At 43.5% G+C, this 18,719-nt stretch overlaps 1 protein-coding gene across 3 annotated transcripts in view; it reads right to left on the bottom strand.

Annotated features, from left to right (window-relative positions):
• The window catches only part of FDXR (ferredoxin reductase), a 38,746-nt gene extending 20,397 nt beyond the window's left edge, over window positions 1-18,349 (bottom strand). For 2 of the 3 annotated variants that reach the window (XM_089536758.1, XM_089536767.1), the window contains exons 1-4: window positions 18,237-18,349; window positions 9,618-9,715; window positions 4,587-4,682; window positions 1,726-1,848 (exon numbers count right to left, since the gene is read on the bottom strand). In XM_089536758.1, coding sequence (XP_089392884.1) covers window positions 1,726-1,848; window positions 4,587-4,682; window positions 9,618-9,715; window positions 18,237-18,315 — 396 coding nt within the window. In that variant the 5' untranslated portion in view covers window positions 18,316-18,349. The remainder of the gene's footprint in view (window positions 1-1,725; window positions 1,849-4,586; window positions 4,683-9,617; window positions 9,716-18,236) is intronic. The other variant, XM_089536777.1, reaches the window with a different exon arrangement.
• Between the last annotated feature and the right edge of the window lie 370 nt (window positions 18,350-18,719).

Here is an 18,719-nt window from a genome sequence, read left to right as displayed (position 1 = left end):
CTCTTAACCTTCTTTTCTCCAGGCTAAACATCCCCAGCTCCCTAAGTCGTTCCTCATAGGGCATGGTTTCCAGACCCTTCACCATTTTTGTCGCCCTCCTTTGGACACGCTCCAGTTTCTCAATGTCCTTTCTGAATTGTGGTGCCCAGAACTGGACACAATATTCTAGGTGGGGCCTGACCAGAGCAGAATACAGTGGCACTATTACTTCTCTTGATCTAGACACTATACTTCTATTGATGCAGCCTAAAATAGCATTGGCCTTTTTAGCTGCCGCATCACACTGTTCACTCATGTTCAACTTGTGGTCTACTTGGACTCCTAGATCCCTTTCACACGTAGTTTCATTCAGCCAGGTGTCACCCATCCTATATCTGTGCATTTTGTTTTTCCGCCCTAAGTGCAATACCTTACATTTCTCTGTGTTGAATTTCATTTTGTTAGCTTTGGCCCAGCTTTCTAGTCTATTCAGGTCATTTTGAATCTTGATCCTGTCCTCTGGGGTATTAGCTATTCCCCCTAATTTGGTGTCATCTGCAAATTTGATAAGTATGCTCCCAATTCTGTCATCCAGGACATTGATAAAGATGTTGAATAGCACTGGGCCCAGGACAGAGCCCTGTGGGACCCCACTGGTCACTTCTCTCCAGGATGAAAAGGAGCCATTGTTGAGCACCCTTTGGGTTCGGCCGGTCAACCAATTACAGATCCATTTAACAGTTCCTTTGTCTAGCCCACATTTTACAAACTTGTTTGCAAGAATGTCATGGGAAACTTTGTCAAAGGCCTTACTGAAATCAAGATATACTATATCCACAGCATTCCCTTCATCTACCAAGCTGGTAATTTTATCAAAGAAAGAGATTAGGTTTGTCTGGCATGACTTGTTTCTCTGAAACCCATGTTGACTTTTTGTGATTATGGCATTGCCTTCTAGATGTTCACAGACTCTCTGTTTAATGATCTGCTCCAGAATCTTTCCTGGTATTGATGTCAGACTAACTGGACGATAATTGTAATGTTGTAATGGATAACTGAAGCACTTGGAAATTCCATGACTTCAGAAACTTATTTTCTGATTCAGAGCTGTATATATGTAGCTATTCTGGGGTCCTTCCAAATCATAGCAGCAAAAATGACTCAAAGGAAAACAATATTTAGAAGTAGCTCCCTTTGCACATTTTAATGAAACATCTTCAGGAGGACAGGGCAAGTCATAGTCCCTCTACGTTATAATACAGTTGTCCCTCCACATTTGCTAGGGTTAGGGGAACAAGACCCCCGTGAATATGGAAAAAATGCGAATAACAACAACACTGTTTTTACCTGAGAGGACACCTCTCTAGGAATCTCTAGATCCTCCAATGCAACTCTGTGGTCAATGTCCAACATACACTGACCATAGAATGGCACTGGAGTAGCTACAAATGGTCTTTCAGTGCAACTTTTAGTTAAAGTTGACCACAGAGTTGCACTAGAGGACCTAGACAGTCCTAGAGAGAACATATTAATGAAATCCGTGAATAATCAAATCCACAAATATCAAAGCCGCAAATATGAAGGGATGACTGTACTAGCACAGCTAGATAAAGGCATGCATCACACAGCCAACATGACTATCTCACTCCTAGGATTTTTTCCTTTAATCTGATCTAATGTTCTGTTTTCCCCACCATTCCTGTGCTTTATCTCTCTACGTTATATCTCACAGATAAGCAAACTCACCAAAACCACTGCGTGGTATGCCTTCTGCAGCTCCTTTATGGTTATATCCTTCCCCACTGTCACGTTCCCAGAATAGGTACAGCGATCAGAGTGTGCTGTCTGCGTAAATGCGTTGATCACATTCTGTTTGGGGGAGAGGTCAAGAGAGGTCCCAATCTGATAAATTCTCCCACAGCACCCAGGCATGAGAGGATGGTGCAGCAGGCAGGTGAGTGAGGGATGAAGGTCCTCACTGACCTTGCACCATCTAAGGCAGGATCTCACTCTCTCATTCAGGCTGCATCTTCTGAGACTCTTATCTGACAACTGGTAAGACTATCTCATTTTTAAAATAACACTGTGATCCATGGTCTGGCACCATGCCAGTCAGCACCATTAAAACAGTGCATCTATTCTGCGCTCCCTCTTCCCAAAGATGTAATCATGGTGTAGGGAGCAGAGCAGCACATTCCATTGCTAACAGGTGGCATTTTTTAAAAGTTACTTACAATGAAACAGTGTAAAGTTGAATATTACACCAGTTCTGTAGGACGGATCCTAAATGAATGAATCATGTGGCTCTCCAGATGTTGTTGCACTGGAACACCCAGGGGGAATGATGCGATGGAGAAACATCTGGAAAGCTACATGATTCCCATCTGTTTTAGGAGGCCTAAAACCAACTGTTAGTTCCAAATAAAGTATATCCACTGAATCAATGGAACCTATATAAGTGCTGACTTACCAGGTGTCCATTGATTTAACCAGTCCAATCTGCTGCACTTGTGACTAACAATTGTATTTTGGACAGGGCAGGTTTTTTAAAAAAAACGTATATAGCAGTGGCAAGACAGCAATGACCTTCTACCAATGTTATGTTATGTCAGCAGTATCTAGTAACCCATATTACTAGTGGGTCAATAATGTGAAAAACAAAACACTAGATGCAAAGAAAAACATGAAAAAGTACATGAAAGAAAACAAGCATAGTCTTGGTGTAGCTTACTTAGAGATATGGAGCCCAGAAAAAAGGGGGGAAATAGAAAATTCAGAGGAGGAGAAATCCTTTTCCCCATTTTTCCCCCTAAATATTTTGAGAAAAAAAAGATTATGGAATATCTTTTCTATAAAAGTGAATTTCTAAAAAACACTTAAGAGGGAGACTTTTACATTAGACTTTATAGTGCGCCCGCATTACACGCGGGTGTGCTTTATGCGGACTTGAGCGTACACGCTCAAGCTGCGGGGAACGCGCGGGGTGCAAGGGGCAGCGCGTCCCATTCAAATGAATGGGGCTTGAGCATATGCGAAATTAGCCTTATGCGGGGGGGGGGGGGTGTCCGGAACGGATCCCCTGCGTAAGGCAAGGGCCCATTGTAGTATGAAATCACTACACTTTCTAGTCATGGTTTCCTTTTCTCAGTCCGTTTTATGAAAATTAATGCATTGTGTCTGCCTGACACCATGGAGAACTAGTGGAAACAAAATAATGTTTTGTCTTTTACAAACATTAATGTTTTATTATGTTTCTCTTGAGGTTCATTGCCTGCTCCTCAAACTGGCAAAACCAAAGAGGTAACTTATATATTAGATCTTCAGGACCTTGTGACTCCATTTGTAGCAACAATTTTTGTAAAGTTCAATTTGTAATTATATTCTGAATTAATTGTATTTTAACATATCAGATGATAACTTTATGTGAAAAAAAGGGATGAAACAGACGCCGCCCTTGAGAGAGCCAGATCGGGGCCACAGCAACTGCATGCTGCAGCCCCGATCTGGCTATATGCCAGCTCAAAAAGAGGCAGCAAAATGCCGCTCCTTTTTGAGTCGGCAAAAGGGCACCCTTTCCGCCACGGTGGCAACTTTGTAGCGCTTTTAGTGCCAGTCTGTATGGCCCAAAGTTCTGTATAATGAATTTTATGTTTCTCAAATAACAAAATGACTTGTTGTGTGCCTTCAATTCATTTCCGACATACGGTGACCCTAAGATAGGTTTCCCAGGGCTGAGAGTGTGTGCCTTACCTAAATTCTCCCAGCGAGTTTCCATACCCAAGTAAGAACCAAACCCTGGTCTCCAGCATTGTAGTCCAATGCTCAAACCACCACACCATGTGGTGTGTTACTATTGCATTTTTCAATTTTTCTGAAAACAATTTTTTCCTAGAAAAAATTTGAGAAAAATGCCCCCTACCCAAGACTTCAACATTTACAGAAATTTTATATCTCTAATCCTGTTGCTGCATGGGGGCTAGGTGGGGAATTAGGAAAGGAAAAAAAACTGCTTAAAGGGAAGAAAAAAATTGATGATTCTCATAACCTACAGCCCCAAGCATGAGAACCAGTGTGAAATGGCTTAGCAGCGTGTGGCCTGCCAGTTTTCTATTACGTCATGTTCTTCACAGCTTGACTGCTTGTCCCTGTTCAGCGTCAGAGCTTTCCTACCCCTTCCAACAACTCTAAAGGACCCACATGTATTTTAACAGTATCCACATTTTCTTGGATGAACTCAAGGGCAGAATTTTGGCCACACTGCAATCATGTGAGGCGAGTGTAGCTGACAGATGGTGGCTCAGCCAAGGCCACCTGGTGTACTGCTCAACCAAGGAAGGATTTGAATCTGAGCTTTCTCACAAACCAACCTCATAATATTGCCAGATTGGTTTATTACCTCAGTATTCAAAAACTTCTGTATCATTCTCTAGTGGAGGAAAGGAAATTAAAAAATCTGTATGTCCAAAACAGCCAAACAGTACATTGGCTCCACCACACCACTCTTGCAAACACAAAAACCACAAATGTTTCCAGTTTCTGCTTCTTTCACCTCCATGTGCTAAACCCAGTCTTAGGCTGCCGTGATGGAACAGAAAGCTACCACTAACCTTGACTTCTGGATGGTCAGGAGCTACTCCAAAACGAACCAGGCCAAAGGGAACTGGCAGCTTCTCATAAATATCCACCCGAGCCTGTTTATGGTGCTGTTAAGTTAAGATTAATTAGGTCAAATAATAAATTAATGAAAACACACACACACAAATAAATAAATCAAATTTGAACTGGTACTGAGTGAGGTTGTCAAAGCAGGCCGTACAACAGTTCATATTGCAGCAATCTGAAACAGTTCCAATTTTCTTTTTTTCAGTCTGCTGGCCAGCAGTTTTCTAATCTCTGCAAACACCAATCAGTATGTCCATAGACTGATTTGGAAGGTGGTGCTTAGAAAGTCCTTAGAACAAAATTTCCACTGGACTACAAGTGCATCGGAATAGCACTACAAAGTGGTCATGGCATTTAAAATGTAAAGCCAGCACTGACACAATCCTGGACTCCCATTGCAACAATACCACCACTTGACCTGAACTCTGACAGAGGAAAACCAAACATTATTTGCATATACAGTAACCCCTCTCAATTTGCGGGGATCGGTTCCAGCCCCCCTGCGAAAATGGCAACTCACAATTATTCGAGTCCCATTGAAAATAATGGCGCACATGCCCAAGATGCAGGTGTGGGGCCACACGCAGGTGTGCACCACCATTTTATCCCTTCCCGCTTGTCCTTCCCACACAGAGTGAGACGGCAGACTCCAGGTCCGTGAAAAGGGAGGGACAAGTGTTTATGGAAAATTAACATTATACTTCATACGTTGCTTATTACTCCCATCACCTTCCCAAGGGTTAGGTAGCTCTTCCACAGCCAAGAGTAATATCATATCTTTGTGTGTTGAGTCACAAAAATCACTCAGTCTCTAAAACAGGGGTAGAGTGTAGTGGTCTGAGTGTTGGACTATAGCTTTGGAGACTAGGGTTCAAATCACTGCTTGGCCATTGGATAAGTCACTCTCTCAGCCTCAGAGGAAGGCAACGGCAAACCCCCTTAACACAAGTTTTGCCAAGAAAATCCTGTGATAGGTCACATTAGATTCACCATAATTTGGATACGACTTGAAGGTACGCAATACATAGAAGGGAAATCATACTTCAGCTTAGAAATGTAGCACAATGTGTTTCATCCAAACTGAGTTGAGGTAGGAATTAGAAAGAAAATAAAACCAATCATGACTGTACTACATATTTAAAAACGTCCTTCCACCAGAAACCCATTCACCTGTCCTATCTCCCCACCAATAAAACCTTGAGAACTGTAGCTCCATGGAAAGGCTTGGGTTTGCCAACAACTAGCAGCACTCTCACAGAATTATGATTCCTTGAGTCTGCAAAGGAAAGGATTCATTAAAGCCATTCTTGAAAAGGTAATATAGGTATAAGGGCATTTCAGCATATAGAAATTCAGTGTCTTTGTTGTTGTTGTTATGTGTCTTCAAGTCATTCTGACTTATGGCGACTCTAAGGCAAACCTATCAAAGGGTTTTCTTGGCAAGATTTGTTCAGAGGAGCTTTGCCACTGACTTCTCCTGAGGCTGAGAGCATGTGACTTGCCCAAGGTCACTCAGTGCATTTCATGGCCAAGGTGGGAATCAAACCCTGATCTCCAGTCATAGTCCAACATTCAAACCACTGCGCTACTCTGGCACTACATGTCCCTTATCATAATATCCTGTGGGGACAGGTCATGATCTCTCTGCCTAACCACAGGGCTGACCACTGCAAAAGAGGGCAGGCCTTTGGGGGGATTTACCACTTAGCTCACTACTTTTCCACCAGGATCTATCTAAACCTCTGCTGCCATCATATGAGAAGAATTCCACAAATCTCACAGTTATCACCAAGAGTGAAAGCTTTCCCTTGTCTCCACTTCTGCCACCAATGTAAGGACCTCCCTTTGTTCTACCACCACGGCCATCTGTGGGGACCTCCTAGATGCCCTCAAGGTTCCAGTTTGCAATATTATGCAGTTTAGAACCCTACAGGACACCACCATTCTTTTTTCACTGCTGCCACCACACACACCTTTCTAATATACAGTGTTCCTGGTGGCCAAAAGCATATAAATACAAAAACAATATAACAGAAGTTGAACAAAATAAAACAGATGCGGCTTAGCAGTTTGAGTGTTGGACTCCAACTTTGGAGACCAGGGTTTGATTCCCAGCTTGGGCAAGTCACATACTCTCAGCCTCAGGGGAAGGCAATGGCAAATCTCCTCTGAACAACTCTTGCCAAGAAAACCCCATGACAGGCTGGCTTTAGAGTAGTCATAAGCCAGAAATTATTTGAAGGCACACAACAACAACATCTCACAAATAGGGTGACACAGCCAAGGAGGCCCTTCCCATGTCCTCCTATACCATAATGTCCCCATTGATGGGATGCAGAGAACCCTTCCTGCAGACCTCAATCCTTGGGCAGTGAATAAATAAAAATATGTAACAAATGTAGTTCTTTTGACCATCAAAGATGACTCCTGCAAAGATGACTCTTTACTAATGCTTCACAAAGGGAGTCAGTGCAGCCAGCCCAAACTAAAAATCCTTGCAGATGCTAAAGAGATACCACCTCAGGCCCAATTTTTGTCTTGAGAGGAGAGAGTGATGCCCATTTCTTTCCTCAGGTTCAGTCTGCTAGGACTTTCAGGATTATCCTTCACAGTTAAATCTGGCTGCTGAGCATCAACAACCATAATATTGTTTCTCTCATTTACAATCAAGGGAGAACTTTGAAGTTCAAAAAGATTAGGCAAATAAAGAGAGAGATCCATATTTAAAAGCATCAGATCCTTTAGTAAATGCAGCCAATTACAATATCTTCCCTAGTATTTCACTGGACCAACCTTCCCGCTGGAGGATTTCTAGGTTTCCACGAGCTTTTGATCTACTAATTAACCTGCCCAACCTGACTATACAGAAACACAGGCAATCCATCACCATCCATGTTTAATCAGCCTTGCATTTTAAAACAAGAAACTGAAAAACTCCAAAGCTTTCTTGTCGTGTCTCCAACAAGGACCTTAAAAGATTCCAAGTCCATCTCCATCATCCAAGCCCAAAATCCTTCCAAGGACTAAGAGTACAAGAGCTACACATGCTGAACAGCAACGACAGGAATTCTTTTTCCTATTCTATAGTTTTGATACCAGTTTCACCAAAGTCAGGATTTCATTTTCTCCTTTAGTTTCACTTTTGCATCTGGAGCCCTTGTCAATCTGCAGAGATTCAGTAACCTTGAAATTTGTCCTCAGAATATTAAAAATGCATTGCAATCTTTGTGAGTGCATTGCAAGTATCACTAAAAAAGGGGTGAGCAACTGCGGCAGGTCCGCTACATGGACCACCAGAGAGTAAAGCAAAAAACTTGAAACAATCACAGGACCACTTCTGGTTCTCAAGAACAGCTATTTTTTAAAAAAATATTATTATTTTAACTGTACGGAGAAATCTTGCAAGCTATTTAAAAAGGTATATTGTTGCACTTGGAGGCTTGTAGGAACAGCAACTAATCCTTTATTTTCAGCCAGAGAAAGGTAAGCCTAGGGATTCTGGAGATTTTGAAGGCCACCAAAACAAATTTGGGAGGCTGCATGAAACCCCAGGGCACACTTTGATCAACCCTACACTAAAGGAAGCCCACCAACCATATACTATTAACAGTGACCTTGCACATGCACACCTGGGAGAAAACACTCCCATTTAATAGGTTATCTTTCTTGAGCATGTAGGATTGAGCTATAAGGAGCAATTTTTTGTTACTGTGTGCAATCAAGATGTTTCCAACTTATGGCAACCCTAAGGTGAACCTATCATGGGGTTTTTCTAGCATGTTTCTTCGGAGCGTTTTGCCATTGCCATCCTCTGAGGCTGAGTGTGACTTGCCCAAGATCACCCAGTGGGTTTACATGTCCGACCTTGGACTCTAGAGTCCAACACTCAAACCCCTGGATGCTGGATCTTGTACTATAATTTGGTTCAGCTAGAACCGCACAAAATACAATTATGGTTATATTTAAACATATGAGAATGGCTATTTTACTCTATTTTTTAAAAGAAATCCCAACACTTGTTACAGAAAGCAACTCTCTGATCAGTTTCCTGCCATCTAAAATCTTAAACACCCACATATGTGTGTAACTGGCTGGGAAGACTGCTAACCCTCAATGGTATCCCAGGTACTATAGAACAGGTAACGAAGGCAGTCGGTCACTAATCAGCCACAGCAGGGCTGATCAGGCTGGTAAAAATTGTTCAGAGCAGGGATCATATTGTCACATTAAAAAAAAAAATAATGAACAGAGACAATGATAACTCTACAGCACCATCTGCAGGCCTCTCTCTGTAAACAAGTTTTGATTGCACAGTCTTGAGAAATGCTAACCTTTTAAGGTTAACTGGAGGAACTTGTCCTCCCTCACCTACCTACTAAGGCTGCATCCACACTGCAGAAATAATCCACGCCAACACCACTTTAAATGCCATGGCTTAATGCTATGGAATTCTGGAAACTGTAGTTTGTTGTGGCACCAGAGCTCTCTGAATGAGAAGGCTCACAAAGCTACGAATTGCATAATTACAAAGCACTGAGCCATTGCAGTTAAAGTTGTGTCAAACTCCATTATTTCTGCAGTGTGGGTGCAGCCTAAGATCCTGCAGTCATCCTCAGATGCCCTTCTCCTAGTGGCCCTTCCAAGCAAAATGCACCAAGGAACGGGGACTTTTTTAGTGGTAGCACCTCAGTCTACCCAAAAAGACTTGACTGTACAGCCTTTTCAGTATGGGATGAAGATATTTTGTTTTTCCCTAAGCTTTTTGAACTCTCAAAATTTAAAGTTAAAATGTTTTTTAAAAGTGTTATCGCAGGGTCAATAGCTACTGCATAGCCGTACTAGATTTTGTCAGGCGCATATTAAGCACTTTCCATGCTTCGGGGCTAAGAGTTGTTCCGCTGGAAGCCATAGCTATACTTTTATTGTCATAAATATAAGGCAAAACCTCACTCACTATTTATAAACGCATCAGTTACCTTTAAGAGATGCTGTGCTGTGTAGAATCCAGCAGGTCCACTGCCTACAATACATATCCGGGGTATGAATTCAGCAGATGCAAGCAGCCTCTTGATGCCTGGAAACGGAATTGGAACAAAATAGTCACAGGATACAAGAGGAGATGCACCTCACTATCCATCAGGTATCCAAAGCAGCTGGTAGTCCTCAGGCTCAACCCAGCTATAGATATCTGCAACTGGCAAGCCAAACAATCATGTAATACATTACATCTCTAGCGAGTGGCAAGGAATGCTGGATGCTGCAGTCTAACAAAATCCAAGGGGCTGCAAGATTTCCACCCCCACCTTAATAGGACCAAATCCTATTTTAATCCTGATGACAGCACTGTTGAGTCGACTGAATTTATCTACTGTTGATTTACCCTTCAGCAATGGATTGAATGGGTCTACTCTAGCTGGGATTAAGTAGTTAAGGTGGTTTTCTTTGCCTTCCTCTGAGACTGAGAGAATGTGACTTTCCAAAGGTCACCCAGTGGGTTTTTATGGCCGAGCATGAATTCAAACCCTGACCTCTAGAGTCATAGTTCAATATTCAAACCACTAGATTGTGCTAGTGCTCTATTTTCAATAGATATGGCTCTCTTCAGTCCATCTCACATATAAGAAGGCATTGCAAATGCCAATTTTCTCAAGTACCACAAGGCATCAGGAGGACAGCATTTAAAATCTACGATCAGACAGCTCAATCATTTATGTCTTGGTTTAAGCAGCATCCAATGCAACAGTTATTACCATCATCAGACTGAAGCCTGATCTTATGCTTGGCAATAACTATCTGATATTTATTTATTATTTATATTTACTGATTTTCTCCTGCTTTAATCAGTGTATGAGTTTGGCTCCTAAAACAGCTTTTCTTCCCCAGGTACCCTGCCAAATGAAGCAATCAGTTGACTTTTCCACATTTCTAGACCCCTCCTCACAATTTTATTAACTAACACAATCAGTAGCACTGTGGCCTTGCAAAGAGATGTGGCAAACCTACTTCCTGCTCCAACAAGAACAGAATAATATTCAGATGTTATCTCCATTTTACAAATTAGGTTTGGGAACAAAAACTGCTATCTAATATTTGGGTTCAGAGATGCCATCTGGATCAGGCTCATGTTGGTCATGGTGTTGCATGGCTTTCCACTGTGCCGTATATTCACCCAGTACACGCGTCCTTGAGAATTTGCTTATCACCGCCCGAAAACACATCCATAATCTCATTCCTTTTTGCTACACTCTGACCCCTACCAGTAAGGCTGATCTGAAATTTTTCTTTCATGACAGCAGCAAAATGCAGGGGCCAAAGATCACTGATAATCTCCAATAACATGCTTGAGTTAATCAGAGATGTGAAGGTCTTGAGACTACTGCCTCTTTTCCCAATCCAACAAGACCTTGGCAGTCATTGAGACGTTTTATACCACAATGTACAAAGATAGTCTTATTCCCTAGGACATCACTGAATGCTGGAGCCAGAACTGGGGGATATGTGGCTCTCCAGACGTTGCTGAACTGTGACTCCCAGCTTCCCTCATCACAGCCATGTGGCTAGGACTGATGGAAGGTACAGTCAAACAACATCTGAAGGGCCACACCTGCCCCACAACCTCTTGCTAAAACATTCCTGATATTTTCACCAGTTTTAGTTGTGCCGTGTTACTTGTATCAGAACTGCTCAACCTCTGGATGTTCCATCTAACTTGGGACCCTATGTCTATCAGTCATCCACTAGAGATACTTCACAGACAAGAAGAAATTGAGGAATTTGTCTCCAAATAAACACTCCTTGAGATTAAATAATTAGGGATGCCACTGGGGGAAGGAATTTTAGGGTTATGATCCTCTGTTACCTAGAAGTAAGCTGCCCTTAATTCAGGGGAACTTACCTCTGAGTCTATGTGATTGGAGGGGTTTTTGCCCCCATCAGTTCATTATAGATTGTCCCATGAAGGACTGCCAGAAGCCTGAATTGCATTCAGCTTTGTTAATCCAATTTATTTGTCTTCTTTACCTCTAAAAAAAAATTCTGGCACCCTTCCTCACACTATCCTTGTATTCTTTTAGTATTTTCCAGAGGGCAACTCAAAAAGGAACACAGTACTATACTTGTGTTCTTCATTCACTGTCACTTAGAAGGAGCCAGCCATCCACCCACTTGATACTCACAGGCTTCCACATTCCCAAACCTAAATGATTTGGGTCCATTTTGACACCATTTACCATTCACTGGGGGAAAGGGTGGATTGGGCTGCTCCTGAAGAGTGTGGGAACATCAGCTAGCAGCCAGATTTCTAGCTAGTGGGCACGCTTGGTTGACGACATTGCCCACCCTATGTCAGTTGCATTGGCTTCAGATATATTTCCTGCGACAACCCAAGAAAACAGTTCTTATTCCTAAAGTCCTACCTGATCTGGAATCAGGACATCTGAAAGATTGCCTCCCCACCATGAGATTGCCGGTAGCTTAAGGTCTGCTTTGTAAGTCCTTCCATACTACCCACCAGGAGATGTCAGGCTGGAGGAAACATGGGGCAGAGCATGTGGTAGCATCCTGTGAAACTCCTTCCTTAGGCAACTCAGAGTGGCTCCATCTTGGTTTAGTTTTAAGTAGGCCATTAATATTTTTCTGCTCTTCTAAGTCACTGAATGGGTTTAAATGCAATTAGCCCCACTCTGTATTTTGATAGCTCTCTCTCTTCATACATTTCTTTGTAGGGTATTGTTTGAAACTATGCAAATTGTATATTGTTTTATGGGTCATTTTCAGACCGAAAAATTTCACGCTCTGTGATAACTTCAGAAACACATAAAAATCACCAGGTGTTCAGCAGCATCAGGAATAGGCAAATGGCAGACTGCATTTGGTTCCCCGGGTCCTTACTACAGGATCCCGTCATGGGTTTGTGGGGAAATGTGGTGCACAACAACCTAGCTTCCTGACATAATTCATTCCCAGTAGTCCACCAGAAGCATGGTTTTGCTAGGAAACCTGGCACACCCCTACCATGTTTCTCAGTAGAATGATGTGGATTTTGGTGACATGGCAGAAATGGTGGTGGCAATTTGTTAGTGATGGCAAGAAGATATGGCTCCAGGAAAAGAGCAATGCTGCCTACCCAGAGGAGGTTGCCCATCCTTGTCATACATTAGCTATACCGGGGTGGTTAAAATCATTAGGGGATAGGTACCAATTGTCCTTCCATGGCTATCATGTCACCTCTTAACCTCTCTTCCCCAGGCTAAACATACCTACAGTAGCTTCCTAAGTTACTCCTCACAGGTAGGGTTGCCATAACTCAGGACCTCCAAACCGGGAAAAGTGTAGGACAAAATTATGAAATGTAGGACACTTTTTTTTAATGGAGCCTCCATTTTAAAAAAAACGTGTCCTACATTTCATAATGCAATCGCTGGTGGCCCCACACGCTCCTTCCCGGCCTCTGCGGAGGCCTCGGTCTCCTCGGAGGCCGGGAAAGAGGGTGCGGGGCCGCTGGCGATCGCCAGGGCCTGTCCTCCTTCTCGGTCTCCTCGGAGGCCGGGAAAGAGGGCACGGAGCCTCTGGCGATCGCCAGGGCCTGCCCTCCTTCTCGGTCTCCTCGGAGGCCGGGAAAGAGGGCGCGGAGCCTCTGGCGATCGCCAGGGCCTGCCCTCCTTCTCGGTCTCCTCGGAGGCCGGGAAAGAAGGCGCGGAGCCTCTGGCGATCGCCAGGGCCTGCCCTCCTTCTTGGCCTCCGAGGAGACCGAGAAGGAGGGCGCGGGGCCGCAGGGAGGCGGGGAGGATGGTGCCGCCTCCCCCTTCGCCTCCTCCGCCCAAGGCCTCGCTGTCCTCTTCTTCCTCCGCGCGGCCATGCAAGGTGGAAGAGGAGGAGGGCAGCAAGGCCCCACGGGTTGCAGCGCAACCCCGCTGCAACCGGGCTTTTCCTGGTTTTTGGCGGCACCCGTGACGTGAGCGGGCAGGTGTCGCCAAAACCGGGAAAAGCCCGGTTGCAGCCGGGTTATGGCAACCCTACTCACAGGGCATGATTTCCAGACCTTTTCCTATTTTGGTTGCCCTCTCCTGGACATGCTCCAGCTTGTCAACATCCTTTTTGAATTTTATGGTGCCCAGAACTGGACAGAGTATTCCAGGAGGGGTCTGGCCAAAGCAGAATAGAGTGGTACTATTACTTCCCTTGATCTCAACACTGATTATTGATGCAGCCTAGAAAAGCATTGGTTTTTTTAGCTGCCGCATCACACTGTGACCCATGTTCCATTTGTGGTCTACTAAGGCTCCTAGATCCGTTTTGCATGTACTGCTGTCAAGCCAGGAGTTACTCATCCTATACCTGTGCATTTCATTTTTATTGCCTAAGTGTAGTACCTTAGACTCTCGGTGGCTGCTCCCAAACTTTGGAACTCCCTCCATAGGGAGGCCAGGATGGCGCCATCCCTGCTATCCGTCTGGCGGCAGGTAAAGATGTTCTTGTGTGGCCAGGCGTCTGCAAATGGATAAGGTTGCGGGAATGTTGTGCTATTTAAAATTTCAAGGTTTGTATTGTAATATTTGATTTTAGCTCATAACTGTTTTAACTTTTAAAATAGTTTGTTTTTTAAATTTTATATTTATACATTTTAATGTTGGACTGTTTTTAAATTGTATTTGTTTTAAATCTTCTGTTTACCACCTCCCTATACTGGGAGAAAGGCGGGATGTAAGAGAATATTATTATTATTGTTATTATTATTCTCTCTGTTGACATTCATTTTATTAGTTTTGGCCCAGCTTTCTAATCGATTAAGCAAACATTCCACTAGGCATTTGTAGCTCCTCCAGCGCAATTCTGTGGTCAATGTCTGGCAGATATTGACCACAGAGTTGCACTGGAGAATCTAGAGATTCCTAGAGAGGTGTTCTCTCAGGTAAAAGCATAGTGCTTTTGTTATTTGTGGTTTTCCCACATTCACGGGGGCCCTGTGCCCCTAACCCCAGCGAATGTGGAGGGACAAGTGTACTGTAGTTACATTGTCTCTAGCCCATATTTTACTAGATTTTTTGCAAATGGGGGGACTTGTCAAAAGCCTTGCTGAAATCAAGATATACTACATCCACAGCATCCCCCTCACCTACCAAGAGATAAGATTAGGCTGACTGACATGATTGGTTTTTAAGAAACTCTTGTTGGTTTTTAGTGATCACATCATTCCTTTCTAAGTGCTTCATGATCTGCTCCATAATCTTTCCTGGTATGTCAGGCTGACCTACCCTGAATTGTTTGGATCCTCTTTTTTCTCTTTTTTTCCTTTTCATTTTTTTCTCCTCCAGTCTGCCTGGATTTCTGTTCTCCAAGAATTCTCAACGATTATTGCCAGCAGTTCTGAGAATACTTCTTCCACTTCTTTAAATACCCTTGGTTCATGATGTCTGAGGACTCGAATTCATTTAGAGTTTGATCTACTGAGATAATATATGTGAAAACCCAGAGAGCCAACGTGGTGTAGTGGTTTGAGTGTTGGAGTATGACTCTCGTAAACAGGGTGTGAATCCCACTCAGCCATGGAAATCCACCAGGTGACCTTAGGCAAGTCATACTTTCTGAGCCTCAGAAAGAGGCAATGGTAAACCCCCTCTAAATAAATCTTGCCAAGAAAATCCTGTGATATGCTCACCTTAGGGTCACCACAAACTGGAAATGACTTGAAGGCACACAACTGCAACAATGCAAGAACTCAAAAAGATCCTATATAAATGCTAAGTGGTGACAGAAGGAGCTGCAGTCAACGTAAGCATCCTGAAACTTTTAGGTTACAGTATAGAAACATGTGACTGGTAACATAATTCCTGGATGATTCACAAAGATCAATACATTGCGCCCTTTTTTTACGCGGGGGATCCATTTCGGACACACACACCCCTCAGCGTACTGTACTTCATTTCCCCATCTACCTCATGGCACTGCATGGCCAGCTCATGGAGCATGAACATGGAATATAATTCCTTACCATTTTAAGTAAGTCCTCCTCATACACCACCTACTGCCCTGGTGCATTGTAATGGTTATCTGACAAGTAAGTGACTTGACCAATATACAGTAGGCCCTTGGTGGTAGTGGTGATGATGATGATTTTATTTACCTATATCCTGCCTCTCTTCCAATATAAGAACTCATGGCAATGAACAGCAAATTTAGAACAATACAATTGAAAAACAGTACAAAAACATTAAAATTTATAAATATAAAATTTAAAAAACAATTAAATAGTTTTAAAAGTTAAAACAGTTATAAATTAAAATGTAACATGTTAAAAACTCAATACAAACCTTACAATTTAAATAGCACAGCATTTAATTCCCAGCCCTTGTCAGTTTGATAAAGCCTGACAGCATATCTTTATCTGCCTCCGAAAGGAGAGCAGGGATGGGGACATCCTAGAGATTGGCCTCACTAGGGAGGAAATTGCAGAGCCTGGGAGCAGCCAACAAGAAGGCCCTCTCTCTTGTTCCCACCAAACGCACCTGAGAGGATGGTGGGACAGAGAAAAAGGCCTCTCCAAATGACCTCAACACTCTAGCGGTCTCAAAAAAGGAGATACAGTCCTTCAAATAACCTAGACCCAAGCTGTATTCTTTATCCACAGATTCAACCATCTACAGCTTGAAAATAATTTTTAAACTAATAATATAAAAATCCAATATATTTTTTAAAAAAGCAAACCTTGATTTTGTCATTTTATATAAGGAACACCATTTTATTATGTCATTGTATTTAACAGAACTTAAGCATCCATTGATTTTGTTATTCACAGGGGACTTGGAGCCAAACCCCAGTGGATACCAAGGGTCCACTGTGTTAGACACCAAAATTTGCAGCCAATAGCCAGTATGGTGTAGTGGTTTGAGTGCTGGGCTAGGACACTGTGAGACCACTCAGCCATGTAAACCCACTGGTTGACCTTGGGCAAATCACACTCTCTCAGCCTCAGAAGAAGGCAAGGGCAAACCCCCTCTGAACAAATTCTGCCAAGAAAACTCCATGATAGGTGTACCTTATGGTCACCATAAATCTAAATCACTTGAAGGCACACAACAACAAAGTTTGCAGACAATTAAGCACAATTTGCCCTAGGTCAATGTAATACAATGACTATTCAAAATGAAAGTGCTGGGGTGGGGGTGGTCTTCAATTGTTTTTATATATAATTGTTCGCCGCTTTGATCAAAATTTTGGAAAAGCGGGTTACAAATAAACTATATTATTATTATTATTATTATTATTATTATTATTATAGCACTATGATTCCACTTCAACTACTTAATCCTGGGGAATCCTGGGGTTTGTAGTTTGGTCAGAAGCTCCTCCCTGAATTGCCAGTCCCAGGATTCCATAGGACAGAACCATGGCAAATGAAGTGGAATCATAGTGCTGTAAGTCTGTAATGCGAACAGGCCTCTGTGCAAGAGCAACCACACTCTATGACACCTTCCCATACTTCTGCTTCAGTCTTTTCTTTGCTAAAATAAAAATATAAGAAAAAATGTGGAGAAATAAAGTGGCATGTTTTCACTGAATAAACCCTATTGCACAACTGAACAACCCCGAATGCTTCAATCCCATTTTCCTTTTCAAGTCTCCCCATGATCTAGTTACTCAATCTTCAGCTTTGTAATTGTTGTTGTTGTTGGGTGCCTTCAAGTCAGTTCTGACTTTGTTGTTGTGGGCCTTCAAGTTGTTCCAACTAAGGCGAACCTATCATGGCACGATTTGTTCAGAGGAGGTTTGCTGTTGCCTTCCCCTGAGGCTGAGAGAGTGTGACTCAGCCAAGGTCACCCAGTGGATTTCATTGCTAAGCTGGGACTCCAAGAGTTGCAGTCCAACACTCAAACCACTACACCAAAGTGGACCCATCGTGGGGTTTTCCTGGCAAGATATACAGCCACCTTAAACTTTCTGAAGGATTTCAGTTCTGCTCTAGCCCCCTCCGCCCCATCCCTGGCCCATCATGCAGTATCCCTACAATCAGAGAATTGGAAGAGTCCTCAAGGGGCATCCAGTCCAACCCCATCCTGCCATGCAGGAATACACAGTCAAAGCACTACCTGTGACAGATGGCCCTCCAGCCTCTGCTTGAAAACCTCCAAAGCAGGAGGCTCCACTACTCTTAATTCAGGGCAACTTCATAACCAGTCCAGACAAACAGACATGCTTTTTCACCCTACCTAGGGTCCATCTACACTGTAGAAATAATGCAGTTTGACCCCACTTTAACTGCCATGGCCCCATCCTACAGATCCCTGGGATTTGTAGTTTTGCAAAGTCTTTAGCCTTCTCTGGGAATTAATGCAGTTTTTGACCCCACTTTAACTGCCATAGGCTCCCTCCTACAGGACCCTGGGATGTGTAGTTTTGCCAGACACCAGCACTCTCTGGCAGAGAAGGCTCAAGAACTTATAAAACTACAACCCCAGGATTCCACTGAGCCACATCACTTAAAGCGGTGTCAAACCGCGTTATTCCTGCAGTGTAGACGTCCCCCAGCGGCCCCTTCTCACACTACCCTGATGCCTCTACTGCCCCAGCTGGAGAGTGGAGGGGAGGCGGCTGCTTACCCGCTACGGATCCCTTAGGGAGCAAAAAGCGAAGCGACGGCACCCGCTTCCAGGCAACAATCCCCCCAGGACCTCTCATCCTGAGCACAGCGTGAGACCGGCTGCCCGGCCACTTGAACTCGGCTCTCTTCAGAACGCGTCGCAGCCAATCATCGCGCGCGAGGGCCGTCTAATTAGCATAGATCCGCCCCTACGCCTAGGACTTATTTTGCATAGGCCTACTCCAATCCGGAAGTGAAGCAGGGATCATCGAGGAGAAAGGATGTGTGCCAAGGGTTCTCCTCAAGCAGGAGTGCTCTATGGTCAGTCCTCCAGGGAAGGCAAGGGGAGGCAAAGGGTGCTGCCTCTTCTGCTTCTGTTAGACAGAGGCAGGAACAGGAATGATGTTTTAAAAGTAGATGCCACTCAATAGACTCCCTGAGGGCTTCCATAGCAGTGGACCTGCTCAGGGTTTTAGTCCAAACCTCGTAGTGCTGGAGCTCT

The sequence above is a fragment of the Sceloporus occidentalis genome, unplaced genomic scaffold, assembly GCF_023333645.1.
Source record: "Sceloporus occidentalis isolate IW3139 unplaced genomic scaffold, rSceOcc1.0.p SCAF_1, whole genome shotgun sequence".
NCBI classification, from domain to species: domain Eukaryota; kingdom Metazoa; phylum Chordata; class Lepidosauria; order Squamata; family Phrynosomatidae; genus Sceloporus; species Sceloporus occidentalis.
This window is presented reverse-complemented; position numbering and strand designations above follow the sequence as displayed.